At 44.5% G+C, this 18,055-nt stretch overlaps 1 protein-coding gene across 2 annotated transcripts; it reads right to left on the minus strand.

The window, feature by feature from the left end:
- Nucleotides 1-1,341: 1,341 nt before the first annotated feature.
- On the minus strand, nt 1,342-17,784 carry srl (sarcalumenin). Of its 2 annotated transcripts, XM_083677995.1 has the most exons (7): nt 17,701-17,784; nt 7,377-7,475; nt 6,604-6,699; nt 5,198-5,227; nt 3,537-3,653; nt 3,021-3,254; nt 1,342-2,786 (listed from the first exon to the last, which is right to left on the minus strand). In XM_083677995.1, exons 1-7 carry the CDS (start codon nt 17,756-17,758, stop codon nt 1,975-1,977), a joined length of 1,446 nt encoding a protein of 481 aa, XP_083534121.1. In that variant the 5' UTR covers nt 17,759-17,784; the 3' UTR covers nt 1,342-1,974. The 2 variants fall into 2 exon arrangements, with proteins under 2 accessions (XP_083534121.1, XP_083534122.1); XM_083677996.1 differs by lacking the exon at nt 5,198-5,227 and having other exon boundaries at nt 17,701-17,767.
- Between the last annotated feature and the right edge of the window lie 271 nt (nt 17,785-18,055).

Here is an 18,055-nt window from a genome sequence, read left to right on the forward strand (position 1 = left end):
AAACAGAGGCACTGTCCTGGAAAAACTATACATTTCAGTCAGTCTAATGAACATTGTGTAGCCTACCTGTCAGTGCATTTGTATAACTGTATGTATTGTGTAACTATTTACATAGCACTCTCTGGTGGATATGACATGTAACTGCAGTGTATACACATGCCTAAGCAAATTTGTTGAGCACACAAAACTGAACTGACAGAGTAAGTAAGTGCTGCTCACTGCAGTTTGTTTATTTACTTGAGTTTTGGGAGTTGAATTTGTTTACCAGTGTATAATGTATGTTTCACACAGCTTTTAATTTGAAACAGAGTCAGGCATCAATAAGTCATGGTTAGTGAGGGAGTTAGAGAAGGAGGTTGAAAGAGAAATGCATTGTCAGTGAGCAGAAAAGATTGTGCCTGTTTCATGTGAGTGAGCCATGCACTTCTTATAATGCTCTAGTGAATCCCCACCTGGCCAGAGCCCTCTCGTCTGGAGTTCAGCTGCCTCAGAAATCACAGAGACGCCTCTCACAAAGGTCAGGGGTCAACATGAGTCCACTCACTCCTCTATCACTCCAGTCCCCCCTACCCTGTCTACCCCAGTCAAAGTGCACAAGGGAGTTAGTTACTCAGCACCAATTCTCAGAGAATCCAGGGTAATCTCTTGTTCCAGTGCTCCAATGTGTCATTATGTAGTGATTACCTGTGTAATCAGTTTGACCTACCCATGTAAAAACTATGTACAGAGGGATTCAAATAAACTCTCCCACTTGGAAAATATGAATTTAACAGCTCTCTAACCTGCAGAAGAAATAGATAAAGACATACTGCTCAAACGTACACACACACATCATTCAGTTTATTGGTGTCACATAATGGAAAGTCCATCATTCATGTAACATTTAGCACTTTTATATCCTGTTGGTCATTCAGCTAAAAACGCTGGCAAGCTTATCATTATAAGGAAAAATAAACATTGTAATAGAGTATTGATTTCCTGTCAGACAGTGGCAAATGTAAAGATTCAAACAACAACGTAAGCATAGTTAAGAAGTGAAGCAGAACGTATACCCCACCCCCGTGTGAAATTCATGACCCTTGACCCCTGACCTCTGCTTTTAATACAGTACTCATGTCATAGGCTGTCAACAACCGAGAGCAATACGCATATAAAACATTGACGGCCAACAGAGCAGCTTATCATACTGCACCACAGGGTTGATTGAGTTATCAGTGATTTTAGGGAACATTCGTAAAAGGTCAAATGAGGAAGTTAATACATGCACCTATAATATCATCTGCTAAATACCATCTGTCATCTAACATGCAGTGTTAATGTTGTCTCGATAGTGTCACTTTATAATAGAAATTAATGATAGAGTGAAATGTCTGTAAAGGACAACACCCACAAAACCTTTACTTCAAAAAAGACAAAGTATTCTTAAGGACAGAGAATTGACCTGCTTGTATTTCAAATAAAATCTTATGAAACAAATTTCTTAACTCCTGTTTCCAATTTCCCATTTTATTCACATACAAGGGAGCTGGCATTGACTGTTTTCAGTCTCAGGATTTTTCATTTTTATACAATTTTACATTTTTTTCCCTGTGTTATTTTTCTTCACATGTATATTTCCCCCCCAAAATCGCATTCAGTTCATTGCGGAAGAGAGGAGGGAGTATTTCGTGACCTGACTCATCTGTAATCCTCTCATCTCTCAAGCACCTATTCCTCTCAGCTGCCAAATCATACACACAGCCCGACCATCACTCCATCTCCCTCTTTCCCCAAACCCTAAACACCCCACCCCACCTTCTCCTCAGAAAAACAAATCTAAAATATATCCTGCCCTCTCCTCTGTCCCCTCAAACAACAACAATATAGGCATTCTGACAAGAACAGGGTCGGTGTATGTCATTCACCTTTCCTTTTCATCTATAACTCCTTCACCTCCTCCTTCTCTCTCCTCACCCTCTCCCTTTTTTTTTTTCATCAGTTTTTCCGATAGCGATTCTTAGGCTTCTCGCCACAGCCGGTGACCTCGCAGGAGGACAGGCCGGGAGTCTTGCCCCCGTTGATGCTGCTGAGCAGGCTGGGCAGCTCATTAGTGATGGCCCTCTCGATCTTGTCCAGCAGGCAGCCGCCCATGTAGGAGCACTGCGCTGACAGAGACTTGAAGCTGCTCACCGCGTTGACACCGAAGAAGTCGCGGTAGGCGTCACGGTTGGGCAGGTCAAACTTGCTGACGTTGGTCTTGGCCAGGATGGACTTGAAGATGAAGAACTTGTCCGGGTCGTCCACTATCTCCTTGAACACCAGCTCGGGGTCACTGAAGAAGCTCATTTTGTCCTTGAAGGTCTGGACGTAGCGGTCCACCAACAGGCCGTGGATGCGCACGCGGATGCCGTGCTGACGGATGAAGGCAATCTTGTTCTCCAGACGGTTCTCGATCACCTGGTTCAGGTCCTCCAGGAGGGAGATCTCCTCGCGCTTGAAGAGATCGCGGCTGGTGTCCTCAGCATAGTCGTAGGGCCAGAAGGAGCTGACATAGACACGAGGGGGCTCGGTCACGTTGATGAGGGGTGCCAAGCTCCAGAAGAGGGCGCCGTAGACGCGCATCAGGTCTTGGGTGACCAGGTTGTCGGCCTTGTTGAGGATGATGCGGATCTGTGACTCGCGGCCCTTCAGCTGTCTAAAGAGCATCTCCAGCTCCAGACCCACGTCCAGCTTGGTGGGGTCGAAGACCACGAAGATCAAGTCTGCACGGTCAATGAACCACTGGCACACATCGTTGAAGGGGTAGCCTGCAGAGATAAAGAGAATAGGGAGGAAGGTGGGGATTAGAACCTTGTAGGAGAGGCACAATAGGTTTGTACATGTAGAGATCTAACTGTGTGATAAATCATATGAAGTGGCATTTCCTCATTTATGATTTACTAAGAACATTAGGGTTTACCACATTACATTCCACACATGTTAATGATGAATTGCTCTGAAGCTTTGAAGCTATCTTCACAGCTTTCCTGCTCTTGTGTTACCTCTCTCCTGCTGCTTGCGGTTCTCAATGATTCCAGGCGTGTCCACGAAGGTGACCCTCTCCAGCAGCTTGTGGGGCATCTCAATGCCAACCAGCTTCTCCAGGAAGTTCTGGCCAAACTTCTCAAGGGGCGAGAAGGAGCGCGAGCTGTCAGCAGCCATCACGATACCCTCAACGGAACGAATTTTCTCACCGTGCATGATCACAGTGAACTCAGAGGTAGTGGGCTCAGCACCTGGGGGAGATGAGGGGGGATGGAGAGAGGGGTAAGACAAAGGAGTGCATAGAACAGAGGGTAAAGTGGGATGATAAAAGAGAATGGGATGATGGGGTTGTATGAGAGAGGAGGCAGAAGAGTAGGTGAAGATGGTATAAAAAGGAGAGGGGGATGAGAGGAAAAGGTGAAGTGAAACATGAGTAATATAGAGTAGGATGATACGATGAAAAGGATATAGAAAAGGAGAGTGGAGGACAAACAAGTGTGAAAAAGAAACAGATCAAGTTAGAAAAGGCCTACCTGTGTACAGCTGGTGAGGGGTGTCCTTCAGGCCCAGCAGGTAGTTGATCATGGAGGACTTGCCTACACTCCAGGGTCCCAGAAACAGCACCATGGGCTTGGAGGTGATCTCCCCATCTGCCAGGGAAACAGGAGGAGGTCTGGTTGAAACCACAGAGGTATGCACTCTGAGGGCAGGGTGGTGAAGGCCAGGGACATAGAACCTCTCAAGACTATCATTAACTTTATTTCAGAAATAATTATATTCAATACACCGGAATTCATTTCAGATTGGAGGAATTGATGTTTTACACAAAATCACACTCAGATCAATAAAATGACCCACTTCCAGATGATAGTCAACAAAAACTTGAGTTGTTCTGTGTTGGCCAGCTAACAGTCTAGAGAGACCAGCGTGCATTGCAGAGAACACGTTTCTTAACCCAAACATGCATACTGTAGGAGTCAAGAACCATGTGCAATTGGATGCAGGCTCCTCAACCACAGGCTGTATGCTGCATATGCATATAGGCAAGGGGCAGCAAGCAGCACATCTTTGCATCTCTCTGTCCAGCACAGAGCACAGGAGGAGCTTCTACTGAGAAAAGACATGGAGAGAGGTAAATAATTGAGTGTAAATCTGTGCTGGGCAGAGTATTCACTAACCATTGTAACCATTGTAGCAGTAAACAAACAAGTAAAAGCAGAGCAACAAGACTCCTACTAAAAGATTGAACAGGCACATGAAAGCGTTAGCAATGCGAATTAGAGTGTTGTAGTGTTGGGGTGGTCAGGGCTCAGTTGAATGTATTGCAGTGATGTATCAATTCATAACTCAATGATAAAACAAATGGTAAAACAAAAAGTGAGCGTGGCAAAAAAGAGAGGGCGGGAATCCCTTTTCAGGGTAACAATGGAGGGGCTTAAGACCAGAATAGTCATGATCTTATATTGTTTCACCCAAAAACATGTGTAAGAAAGGCAAAAGAGAGTGTGCACCAAAAGAGAGCTATAACATAACAAACCAAATCATACCCACCACCCTGTCCCGCCAACATGTCCCCACCTGTGCTCCTTTGCATAAGCCAGCGCTGCACATGCGCCCGCCTCCTAACCCACCCCTTTAAACCAGCCACACCCAGCCGGGACACACACTTTATTTAGTTTATTGTATGGGCATGTTTGAATGCTATAAAAGGCCCTAAAAGCTTTTAGATTTCAGCTGTTTCATCTCCACAGAATTGTTTATGACGCATTTAATGATATCTCAATATCAGTTCATATTGAGGGTCTTCCCTTTTTAATTGATTAATACAGAATTAGAGACTTAGAATTAGAGAGTTAGAGGATTGCACTGATCCGTTCAGTTTCGTTTTAATTTATGAACCTTTAGATATTCTTATTCTTACTACTTTGCAGTAGTACACAACTTGACCAGCAGATTTATAACATGACTTTCTATATTACCAGGATCATCTTAATTGACTGCAGTTCAAATTGTTGTTAATGAAAACGAATATGTCACAAGTGATGTAATTTGTGACATATGACGTGACGTATGATCATAATTTGGTTGCTTTTCTAAACAACCAAACCGGTCCATATGATGACCAATAGCTGGGATATATGGCGGAGGGGGGCAGTGGCAGTGCCATGCACAGGGTTGCCCCCTTCATACCCACCTGTTCCTGAGTCCCCCAGTGTTCGTCCGGCTGTTAAGTGAAAGGGGTGAGGGAAGGAGGGAGGGCAAATATAAGGGGAGTAAATAAGGGGAGAGAGGGGGATAGAGGTTGAGGGGAGCTCTGTGTGGTTAAGAGTTTGTGTGGAGGTAGTAAAATGGAAGTGTAGGAGGGAGTAAAATAACAAAAGAGTGTGTGAGGGAGGGAGGTGCTCTGATGGTGGGACTGGGGAATAATCACATATTTGACTGGGAGGGTCAAACATGCACAGTTCTACAATGGATGATGTTGAATGAGTTAAATACTATGTATTTCTCCCTATGCCTTCACTCTATATTGTTATATACTTTTGACTTCTGAGAATCAAAACAAACATGAGCCATTGCTCTGACAAACCACTTAGAACCGCAGTTAGAACAGAATCTGACTTCAGGATATTTTGAGCCTTGGATTTTTAAGAAGCTTTTATCTAAATGTAAGGGACCAACATTGTGGCTATACCTCAGCATTTGTATTATTGTCCCCCACAATGAAATCAGTCTTCTCCATCTGTACGTATGTTTGTATGTCACAAACGATGTCTCAGACACCACTGGGACAATTTAGACGAAACTTGGGTGAATGATCCGGCATTTGCAAAATTACACTGATTGGCCCTAAGGGGGTGTTATAGTAGACAACTGAAATTCCGAAATTACACTGATTGACTGATTGTCATCAATTCAAGGGGAGGGGCGCTACATCATTTGTGGGGGACATGTTTACTGTATTTTTGAGATGAGTGTGTGGGTTAGCAACCATGCCAAGCCACAAGAGGGCAAGCTTTATTTCAATATGAGGAGTTGCTCTTTGGTGGTCCTGCTCAAGTTCGAGAGGACAGTGCTCAAAGTAATCTCTCAGAGGACATGGTATAGAACACATACTGCACATTCTACAATATTTAGAAGTGCAGGAAGCTCATGTTACTTACATATTATTTAAAGCACTTAAAAAATTTAATCAGAGACACTACAAGAGAAAGTGAAGAAAACGTTTAAACTCAAAAGAAGAAAGGAGTGTGAGAAAAGTCCAAAGGAAAGAATGCCATGCTTCTCAGTTCTTTATGAGTGTTTTGGAGAATTGAGGACAGGGGTTTGATTTGTGATTTTATAGTGCTCATATGGAAGAACCATTTGGGTTCTTACATATAGATATGTGGCCTATGTCTATATTTCTGTGTGAGTAAGACAGCCCAGTTGTGCAGTTTCATTTCTTATGGATTCCAAAAAGTCAGTTCCTGCATCAATCTTTTGGATGAGGGTGTTGTGTGTGAACAAGTCCACAAATCATCAGTCAGACATCAACCCAAACAAGGAACCCACACACTGACAACCTAGAGCAGAGAACACAGAGCCAGGCCTTCCCTGTACCTGAGATTTCATGCTGCCTCAGCTCGTTGTACTTGTAGGCCTGTTCCATGGGCTTGATGGACGAGTGGTAGATCTTACGCAAGCTCTGGAGAGCCGCTGTAGGACACAAAGAGCGAGAAAGAGGAGGGTAGAAGAGAGGGATGAATAGAGAGCGTAGAAGAGAGGTTGAAGGAGGGAAAACAAGAGAGGCATGAGAAAATGAGCCATTACGGGATGAAAATGAGGTGGGATGTTCAGAGAGAGGGAGATGATGGAGACCAAATGAACAACAGAAGATTAAGAAATCATTACATGCTAACGACATAGCCCATTAGCACTAATGGAAAAGTAGGCCATTAAAGATCTGGGAGCATGTGTTTATGCCTCAAACTTAAATTACTGCATGTATCTATACAGACCAGTAACCACAGAGAACCATCCTTCACTGTTCTTCATTTTGTGCTACATTAACCTAAGAGATTAGGAAAATCACTGGATCAAGGCAGGGATGGGAATACATTAAGTACATTGCTCTGATCATAGTTAAGACTTTTTCTCTATAATAACAGAACTATTGGTATGGTGTTTAACAGTCATAATGCTCCCAATTCAGAATCCACATCTATCTAAATGGAAACATCTCAATATCAGGGAAACCCTTTGAGTCTTAACAGTCATTTTGGATCTAACAATATTTCAATATCAATTTATATATATGATTAATCTGTTTGTTTGAATGCGACCGTCCCTCCACTCCCCTGTATCTGCACATTGCATATGCACCCCATCCTTACCTGCATAGTCGCCTGAGTTCTCCTCGGCGGCGAGCCGGAGGGTTTGCTCGATGTGGGATCTGTCTCTCAGGATGGAGGCCAGGGCATCCTCCTCCTCCTCTGCGGAGAGATCAACAACAGGTTGCCAATGTGCCACTGTGCGAACACTCACACACCTACACACTGACTTTTAGAGCCAAAACATGATTTGCACTTGCAGGCAAAAGTGCCAAGATTCACATGGTATAAATCCCTTCCCTAGAATCACTGTTTAACAGCATGGTACATCAGCGATCGATGGAGCAGCGGTGGGCGGGAGGATCGGGTGCCAAGGTGTAGTCTATGACAGCTTTATGACGGGGCTTGGTTAGTGAGAGAGGAAGAATTCACAGAGGGGCTGAGTGTAGCACGTCGTAAACAGTCTGTCAAGCTGTTTTAGTGTGGCCAATTACCACATTATTTCTAGGGTTACATCAATCAATAGAGCCAGTGTTTCAGTGGCACTCTGCTGCTGTGCTCCGCAGGGATGAGTTTCAAAACAATGCTGTGTAGAGAAATGTTTAAAGCAGTGGTAACACAACAGCAATCAATTTAACAGCCACATAAAAATGAATGGCACTGTTAAAGCACTAGGCTAACTAAAAGCCAGTCACTGTTATCAAAGTCAGTCATAGTCAAAGTCATAGTCATTATGATACCATACCTTTGATAAACAAAGGGAAAGAATATTTTCTGATTGAGAGCCGAGAGCAAACTACCTGCCATCTCTATTCTCCACGGTCAACTATGCTGCCAGCAGCTCAACCTCTTGTGTAGACCGTTTCCCTGATGCTGCAGGATATTCCTGTCAGACCGTCCCTCAGGCTGAGAGACTGAGACATACTATAAATGGAGAGAAGAGGGCAGTAGATGATTCCTACCCCTGTAAATTTAGCATTTAGCACAGTATAGTATCCCCATCTATTATCATTCTCTCCACGGTGGCCAGCAGCACTGGGCAGTTAATCAAGGTAAACAATCACATCACCCAGCCAAAACCTCTCTGTCTCTCTGTCTGCCTGTCGACCAATCAACATGACAACATTTGGAATAGCTCTGTCCCAACTTAGCCCTCTGAGTGTGTGTCATCTCCATATTTGAATGTCTCGTATTGCTTAGATCACGGCGGCTACAGTACGATTAGCTCTTTTTATAGAACGCGAATGCTAAAAATAAAAGAACAAAGGCGTTTGTTAGATATAGCCATGGTTTCACAACAACAGAGCAGAGGGGCCGAGGAGAATGGCTGGGGGACTCCCTGGTTTCATAACAGGCCAGGCTGGGAGGGGAGAACACAGTGACAGGACACAGGCATCCTGAGCGACCACACGGTACGAGGGAAAAAAGGCGTATAAGCCTCTCTCTCATTTAACTCCTGGCCTGTCTAAATTTAACCATCCCTGTACGGGGGCTTATCAGCCAGTTAGGCCTGTCCTTGTGTGCCCAGGAACAGGCTGCCCTGACTTTATGGACACTGTGTGGCGGCTAGGCTAGGCTAGGCTAGGCTATGCTAGGCTAGGCTAGGCCATCCAGGTCAGGTTTCACAGCAGCACTACACACCAGGCTATATTTAGGGGCTTCTGGGATATTGTTCTGATTCACACTTCCACTGCCCATGGGGTTGTGAAACTCTGCTGCTGCCTTCATGTCCGCCTAGGGTTAGGAATGACACTCCCAGTCGAGATTTAAGTCGTTCACAGATTTCAACAACACTTAGAGAAGAGATGCTTGAGCATATATATTATAAAATGGCCAGCCGTACAGGAAAGAAGATTGATGTCAATGTTTTTTGAACAGATATGATCAGTGTAAGGACATTTATGTAAACCATACATCAATTTAAATTGGTAATCAAATCGACTGCAATTTCAATTTCTTTTGCCTGAGGCTGAGGTTATTGTCAAAGCACTTGAACGTCCTATCTGTAAATATAGGCTTTGATATACAATTGAATTATACACTTTGGTATACAATTGAATTTGATACACTGATCTTCCAGTTTACGTTGATAACAAACAAAAAATCCTGTCAGCAAAATACTGATCTTTTTTAACCTATCATAATCATCATGGTAAAACTAGAGGCTTAGCTCAAACATGGTCCGACCTCACATGCACTCCTCTCTACTTCCTCTCCCCCAAAATACTGCCAAATCTTCCCCACAAACTTAGACTTGACAAAGCTCTGCCCTCGGACATAAAGCTAGTAATGTCTGTTCAGATCAAAGGGGCTGAGTGGAGGATCAGAGGGAATAAAAGATGTGGGTATTTCTCTTGGCATGACTCTCCCATGTGAGCTGGTAACGACCAGGGGCCTGTGAGCTTGATGCCAGGTTGCTTACGTAATCATCACAAATCACATGGTGACCGACGTGGGGAAGCAGGTCACTGGAGTCACACCATAAGTGGACCACTAAAGTCAGGTTAAGTCAAAGTAGGGACCCGATACGGCTCTGCCCAGAAACAACCCGTAACATTACTGTAATTCCCAGACACTTGTAGATCTGTTAGGCTTGGATGGATATAAGCAAGGGGTTGTTTCTGGACAGTTTCTGGAATGACAATTCAACCATCTATCATATACTCTAGAATGTTCTGGAGACATCCCATCCATTGATAATTACAGATGGGCGCAATCGGTTGTAAAAATATAACAATCGATACATGTGTAATATATGTGTTATTACACAGTAATAAATGTGTCATGTCTTAACTTTGCCCTTTGGATATGCCTTTCGTATTCATCATTGGCCACACGCCACTCCACTTCTATTTCCTAAGATGTTGAGGTAAACTATTAGTGTATCAAGAGGCTAATTAGTAAACAACCTGTTTGATGCACACAAAATACAACCTGAGAGTGTAAGAGGTAGGGTTACGTTCACTCCAGAAATAATGATTGCTCTGACATCTGTGTCTCTGTTTAACAGGACACGCATATAAACACTGGCTAATTTGTCTGGCTTTGATATATAGTGTGAATACTGGAAATACTATTTTATCAATGTGTCACCATCCACTCCTTTTGATTGTCTCACACAAATGTTGCTAGAATGTTGGAGGAGGCTGTTTCCAGATTAGCAGTGCGATCATGTTCATGGTGAGATGAGGCCAGAAAGGTCACAGTGTCAAGCCATGGGTGACTCTGAGGCAACACAAGCTGCAATCAATCTAAAACCTTGATTCCCTGAAACAGCTCAGCTAGCTTTCTGAAGTTAACAGCCTATTCTTTTCAATTAGACCACTTAATCTGCGTATACCCATACCCAGTTTTATGAAAATAACTCAATACACTTGAACAACAGGGCACACATTATCACAACCATGTTTCCTCATGCATATGCTTTGAAATGTGATGACATTTTGCATGGATGAGAAGTGGCAATAACACACATTACACACGTCTTATTGAAAAAGACGTAAAAGAGTCAATTCACTGAGAGACTCTGGCAGGTCAACATTTGTTCAGTAACATTAATAAAGCCTGAATGTAATAGTATCAAATTACATCAAAAGCATGCAGGATCACCAGGGTCTCTGGATCTTCTGGTAAGTTCTAGAAAGAGCTGGAGAGAACCCGCCTCACCCCTGGCATTCAACACCTCCCTCGTCACTTCGCCCTGCTCTCCAGCTGCTAAAGAGCTCCTCTAGCTAACTTGAGTGCTCTTTGGCCACATCTGATTTGCCAAGTCAACCTCAGGAGTGCTGTGTCTTCCCAACGGGCAGTGGTGAAGGGGTCTAAGGTCGTTTCCTCTGGAGGAATGGCTTGGCCAGAGGCCACTAGCCAAGTGTTAGTACTGACTTTGTGATTCCCTGCATTGGCTAAGACAGTCAAATGAAAAACTACACAGCAGCCAGATCTATTTGTTTACTAGCCTCTGGTGTTAGTTTGTTAACATTTAATATTCATGAGTTCCTCTCTCCAAAGAATGCTCCAATTCAAATTAAGATACACTCGAGAAATCAGCCGTGATTTTCATCATTATAGCGCCTACTGTTAAAACACATGCATTTGGAACTTAATGTAATTTGCCTGGGAACGCCAGGGAACGCCAGGGAACGCCAGGGAACGCCAGGGAACGCATAAAGCTCAGAGAATGAGCTCCCTCAACTAGCACTGCTCCTGCCTGCTCCCATTACTCAGGCATAAATGTAAAGACACACCATGGAAGATATTAATAATGGCATATTCTCTCGCTCAGGCTTAAAATGAACACCTAACAGATGCTCCTTTCAGCGCCAGGAGACTGCAGCATGGTAGTGATGACACACGCTGCTAGTAAAGGCATACTGATGCACTGCCGAAAGCTAACGGAGTCAAAGTACTAAAAATAAGAGTGTGTAATGTTGCTCCCAGCACGGTGCTGGAATAAGAACGGGCAAAGGTTAGTATGGAGGATAAAAGGCGAGATACAGTTGAACAAAATAGTGCCTTTCAACAACTTCAGCATCAACAATCTATGTAGGTTCAAAGCATATGACTCATGAAAGCATATGACTCAAGCAAGACAAGGCAAAGTCAAGGCTGTATCAGATCTTAGACGTAAGGAGGAATGTCAAGGTGGAATCATCAAGTCTGTTCTTTTCCAAGGATGATAATGGATTGTATTTGTGTAGCACTTCTTAATATGTCTCAAAGGGCTTCTCTTGGCAGTAACTCATCCAATCCAATACTAATGTGTACCACCCACTGGGTGATGCGGTAGCCATTTTTCACCACTGGTCAATTCTCAGTTTTCATACAGAGTCTAGATTTGTTTGAAGGCAGGTGGGTGAGAGCCTTTTGGAACGCAGTCAGAGCAGATTTGATTACAGACATTAGCACAAACACCATAAACACTCCGACATTAAGTCAGTGAAGTAGGTCAACTGGTCTGGATGGATGCGTTTCTATGCAGACTATTCTGTGAAGATACTCGACAGTGCAGTCATATCTGATGGCTATATCACACTTACTGATATAACCTACATGCATGGATTGGAAGCAACCTCCACCACAATAACCACCAAACATACCAGCGAAACTATGTTGCACTGGTCAGAGAGGCATAGTGCAAAGGCATACTAATGAAAACATCACTGATCGAAATGCCATATGAAAAACAGGCACAACTATGACATAGATTAATTTCTATGTGCAAAGACCTCTGTATGATAATGGGATGGGTGGCATGTCTATTGTCAGCCTTTCTTCAGAAGCCTAACAGCTCTGGACTTGCTGACACCAACCTTCCTAGTCAATCCCCAATGTATCCAGCCGAGAGCTTCAAAAAGATCTGAAAGGTTGTCTTGCCATGGGACGGTGGGGTTTGCATCAGCCACGGTGCACTCTAAATTAACCCTCAAGGCGCCTGGGGAACAGATATGAACTACGGACATCTGTCACAGGGACCATGTGTCCTTGTTGAGCCTGTTGCCTGGCAACTGTGTGCAGTTTGGAGAAACATTCCGGGCGGCAACAGCGCATCCAGTCGGAATGCTGCTGGTAGAGCTGCCATAGGCTCTGGCTATTGGTGAAACACACCCTGATGCTTAGGCCTTAGTGGACTAGGAAGTTTGGTGTCATCTCTCATCTATAGCAGCAAATTAGCTCACAGCTGCAAAGGGAAGACAATGTCACAATCACAGTATTGGTTGGGTGGCTATTAATTCAATGAGTTATCTCTTAATCAATTCTACTCAGTGTAATGAGTTCATACAGTTACAGTAATAGAGATGACTGATTATATAGAACTGTAAGATGTGTATCTGTCTTTCGTAAGTCTGCTGTGTGTGTGTGTGTGTGTGTGTGTGTGTGTGTGTGTGTGTGTGTGTGTGTGTGTGTGTGTGTGTGTGTGTGTAAAACCCCCAGATCAAGTTCTGCTGGCTGCACTGGGAAGGCAAATTAAATTAAAGTGAGCATGATTAGCGGGTGGTAGGTCCACTGAACCCTGAGGATTTACCCTGGGCCATGGAGGGGTTCAGGCAACCTTTACTGTGGACCAGGGGATCTCCAAGGGAGAGGAGCAGCATCAGGAGCTAAACTGAGTCTCGTTACAGACAGATCCCCTTGATTATAAACCACACCATTTCCATGCAATACTCTCCCCATAAATACACTTCATGGCTGTTGAACCCTTAACATCCATGGTCGTCATGCTGGCTTGATCAAGAGATTCAGATGAGTGTTAAGGTTTTAGCGCTATACGTAAGGCCCACCCAACTCTTAATCCAACCAATAGGAAAACAAGTCTCCTCCACCACGGGTCAGAGGGGCAGGGGTGGACACAATGGCCTGTGCAGGGCATGGCTAGTGGGGGGCAAGGATGGCAACAGGTGCCATAGCTTTGGGAGCTGGTACCCCCCGTGGACAGAAATAGCCCTACAATGGGTCAGGGGATGGAAAGAGGAGGGGGGAGAGAATTGCTGTCCTATTTTAAGGCTCAATGTGTTAGTCAGTCTGGAGACTCAGAGACATCCCCAGGCCTCTGTGATTGTCATGCATGGCTCATCCCCTGTAACAGGCCGCTGTACCAATCTACTGTACTGCTACACAGGGCCCTCTACATGAGTCTCAAATACTTGTATTTATTTGTTTTGTACTGTACATACTTTAGTGATAATCAAACATCACACATGAATGTCTCTGTGTAGACGATATCCTAACACACTGAAACATTAGAAGTCACAAATACTCATTTTGCATAGATTCATACACATTTACATCATTGCATTTCAACTCCAGTACACCGTACACATATAAACTCTATAAAGAAGGAGTTTGCGCCAAAAGTAATTATCTATACATAATGTTAACAATAACTTCAGACGAAAGGGCAAACTAATTGACGGCTCGTGTCCAAATGGAGTCAGAAGGTTTGTGCCATTTTACAGTAGAAGAACATTCAGAGGACTGGTACTGGGGCTGTTTTTAGGGCCACATCTTACTGGCTTAAAGGCTTGGTGGTCAATGTCACAGGCCAACATGCAGGCCTCTGAAGGTGGGTCTGAAGCCCAAGCACATCCGGGTGGTAATGCCCCAGAAGGGTGGGTAGGATCACTTTGAGGACACACTGACGAGTGGTACAGGGATCATGGCAAGGGGGGGCAAGACGCTTTACGCTGGGGTGTTGATCTGACGCTGCTATCCCTGCTCTCCTGTCACTCAGCTAGAGAGAGTCACCGAGTGACCTTGAGGCTGGGGGGCTCGTCCTGGTGAAAGGGGTGGTGTGTGTGTGTGTGTGTGTGTGGGGGGGGGGGGTAGAGTGGTGGGGGGGTGTCCCCTCGACCAGCGCACCGGAGGGATGCCCCGGTGATACTGCATGCCATCAACGGGGATCACAGAGGGAGATACTGTAGTCAAGCTCTAGCTCTGTCCACATCTCCTCACACTTGAGCCTGAGCCAAAGACATTCTTCTGTCTCAAGTATGGTTTGTGTCACAGTGCCCCAAAGTAAACATGTAAGAACGCCCATTTAACAATCTAACAAAAGCTCAATAGTAATGCTGCATTGTCTAGTCTAGCAAATACAGCAGATCTGAGAAAACAATACATGTTGAGTCAGTGACTATAAACCACTTCTGTCTTACCAGGTGGCAATAGGCCTGTGACCTAGGATGCACAACGTTGACCCAAGACCAAGCAACTACATTCTAGCTGTGACAACTGACAGACCCCTGTTAACACACCAAACAAATCAATCTCCATTTCTTCTCCAGAACTGCAACCAGTTGTGTTCCACGTCAGAACCTCTATGTCCCCTAAACCTTCCCTGCGGGCCTTATATCACACTCAATAACATGTATTCAATATTCTTGATTACCTGGAAAAGTACATTGGGTCCAAGAAATGCACTTTATAAATCCAATCCATTATTATTATTATTATTATTATTATTATTATTATACTTCAAAGAAGACATCAAGCAACCTTTGGTACATAAGCAGTAATTGACCCATTCCAATTATCTGTAAGAGGGATGCTTGAGCTTCAGATCCAAACAAGGTAAACAAAGCTATTAGTTCCTTCATTCAAATCAACAGCAAGAACATCAACAGTAGACATTACCATCACAATAACCACAATGCTTTTACATAAGGTACTCATGATTACAGTAATTACATTTTATGTCATTTTTGTTTATTTTTATAATGTTGAAATTACTGAACATGACAGTGTATGATATCCATGTGGACTCTCCAATCTCTTGTGCTATTGACACAGATAAAAGATCCAACAGTAAGCAGTATCACTTTAACAAGTTGTTACATTAGCCGTGATAACCCTAACCCAAATAAGTAGACAGAGGGAACTGCATTTACATCAGTCTTAATAATATGCTGTGCAATCCAGGCCGTACCATAAAACCGTACTGTGCAGTGCTATAATGCTAACCTGGTTAGCCAGGAAGATCCAACATCACAAGCATTTGCACGCACAACATAACTCTGGAGTAGTGCTTCTTGGATTTGGGTGTTTTACTGTCCATGAAAGAGCGATGGAACCAAATCACACACAAAGCAGAACTAACCTGTGCGAGGAGTTTCCACACTTTCATTGAGCCTTATCGAATCAATACTAGCCTCATGTACATACGACAACAATGGGAAGATAAGCCAGGTAAAGTACTGGCTAGTAACGTTTCTGAAGGAGCCATAGGCCAACCAGTGACACTGCCATCCATGCTTCGGGACCAGACTAGACCCCAGGCCCCAGGCCCCAGGCCCCTGGCTCTGGGCAGGCCTGATCTCCAGCCCCGCCTGGCAGGATAATGCATGTCCCTATAAGGCCAGCTGCTGGGAATAAATTGTGATTGTGACAGTGCAGGGTGACAGCAGCTGTGCAGTGTGTCTAAAGGGTAGCGGTGTGTGGTGTGGGGCTGGAAGGGGTGAGGGGGGGAGGGAAGGGGAGAGGATGGGGGGGGGGGGGGGGGGTAGGCGGGGTAGGGGAGATCTATAGTGGACCGTGTCCGGTTACAGGACGCCATCCAATCTTAGACACCTGACGGCAGGCTGGGATAATGAAGGCCTTGCACCGGGGCTGAAGGGATCCCAAGGACGGACAAGGGTAACCAACCAACTGCCTGAACGCAAATCACACATCCCATCCGCATTTCTGAAGAGGGACATCTCCATGATATCCCATTCTGTGATGTCATTCATGTCGACCCACTCGTATCACAAACACTTATGCTTATTAATCTAAGACAACTACATGTAATCCCTATGAATGAGCGCAATAACATGAACACTAATCATTTGATACAGTCAGGCACTGCTTTATAAAACTTCCCTTGTTCTCTCAATGACATGAAAGAGAGAATTTTCTTTTGGAGTCAAAGGGTAGAGAAAGGCACAGATAGAAAGAAAGAGATAGCGGATGGGAGAGCAAGAAATCGAAGAAAGGGGGAGAGGGAAAAGAGAGACAGAGAGAGATACAGATGGGCAGTGCTCTCTCTAGTAAGTGAGACTTTCCATCAGCTGGTGCCATGCTTAGGACAGCTGACACACACACCATCCCCACGTCAATGCTTCTGCTGTACCAAAGTCACACAGAGTGTGCGTGTGTGTGTGTGTGTGTGTGTGTGTGTGTGTGTGTGTGTGTGTGTGTTCAAGAACTGTAGCGAGCTAAGCTTATAATGGAATAAGTGCTACACACATATTAACGATTAAAGAATGAGAGAGGTCTGCACCTTTTTTAATGTTTATATTAAAAGGTGGGATGAGGATGAACCCTTAAAATATTCCCTCCTGAACTTGGCGCGGCCGCTGTTTAATTTTAAACCCTGCAGTTTAAATAGCCGTGCACGGTGGCAGAGTGTGACCGTCACCGTTTGAAGGACCCCCTCACGTCCCCACGTACCCTGTCACAAAGCTCCATGTCTACCTCTACTGTCTCTATATGCATAGTATAAATCCACAAGATTGACAGAATAATCCACTTGCATACTTAGGAAAAGTTCTGAGTATGACAGTGAAGTCCATATCAAATTAATAGGTGGAGCTTTAAAGCTGAGGTACTATATCATACTTCTGTACTGTACAGGGTGGAACTTATTAAGTTGAGTCAAATTCATCCTGCCTGTCGCCCTATAAGTCAATCAAACTGATTGGACAATGGAAGTACTGTATGCAGCAGATGACTCAGATATTTAGCCAACCGGAGGCACTGTCTCATAAACTACAGTACCTGTGGGACATGTGGGTCCATGTCAGCACACTTGTAGAGCTTCTAGTGACCAGCACTTAACAGCCTACTGTCTACACACACATTCACATACACAACCCAGGGAATGACAAAAGTATAGTTGAACTGTAAAGGCCCTTACCTGCTGTGGCCAGGAGCAGCAAGGAGACGAAGCAGCAGACTGAGACTATACCCTTCATGATGGCTGCCAGGAGAACTCTGATTGCCAGAGTGACTATATATACCACCCCCGGAAGGTCAAAGGGCACACACAGAGGAGGCGGGGTACAGAGATGGCCGGTGGGTGGGGGGTATGAGTGTGTGTGTGTGTGTGTGTGTGTGTGTGTGTGTGTGTGTGTGTGTGTGTGTGTGTGTGTGTGTGCGTGTGCTAGTCGTCACAGGCGTCAGATAAGCATAGCATGCCACAGAGGGCCCTACGCATACCAGCAGCTGACTGTCTCTTTTAGAGAGGCAGTTTGGGCACTGACGTCAAGACA

Source organism: Argentina silus (assembly GCF_951799395.1).
Source record: "Argentina silus genome assembly, chromosome: 9".
Taxonomy (NCBI): domain Eukaryota; kingdom Metazoa; phylum Chordata; class Actinopteri; order Argentiniformes; family Argentinidae; genus Argentina; species Argentina silus.

Bases quoted from the DNA above. Each gene is read 5' to 3' on its own strand.
- srl (XM_083677995.1), bottom strand. From the start codon at position 17,758: ATGAAGGGTATAGTCTCAGTCTGCTGCTTCGTCTCCTTGCTGCTCCTG. The intron at 3,654-5,197 runs GTGGGTATGAAG...TTTCCCTGGCAG, and splicing joins ACTGGGGGACTCAGGAACAG to ATGGGGAGATCACCTCCAAG. The intron at 2,787-3,020 runs GTAACACAAGAG...TTATCTCTGCAG, and splicing joins CCGCAAGCAGCAGGAGAGAG to GCTACCCCTTCAACGATGTG.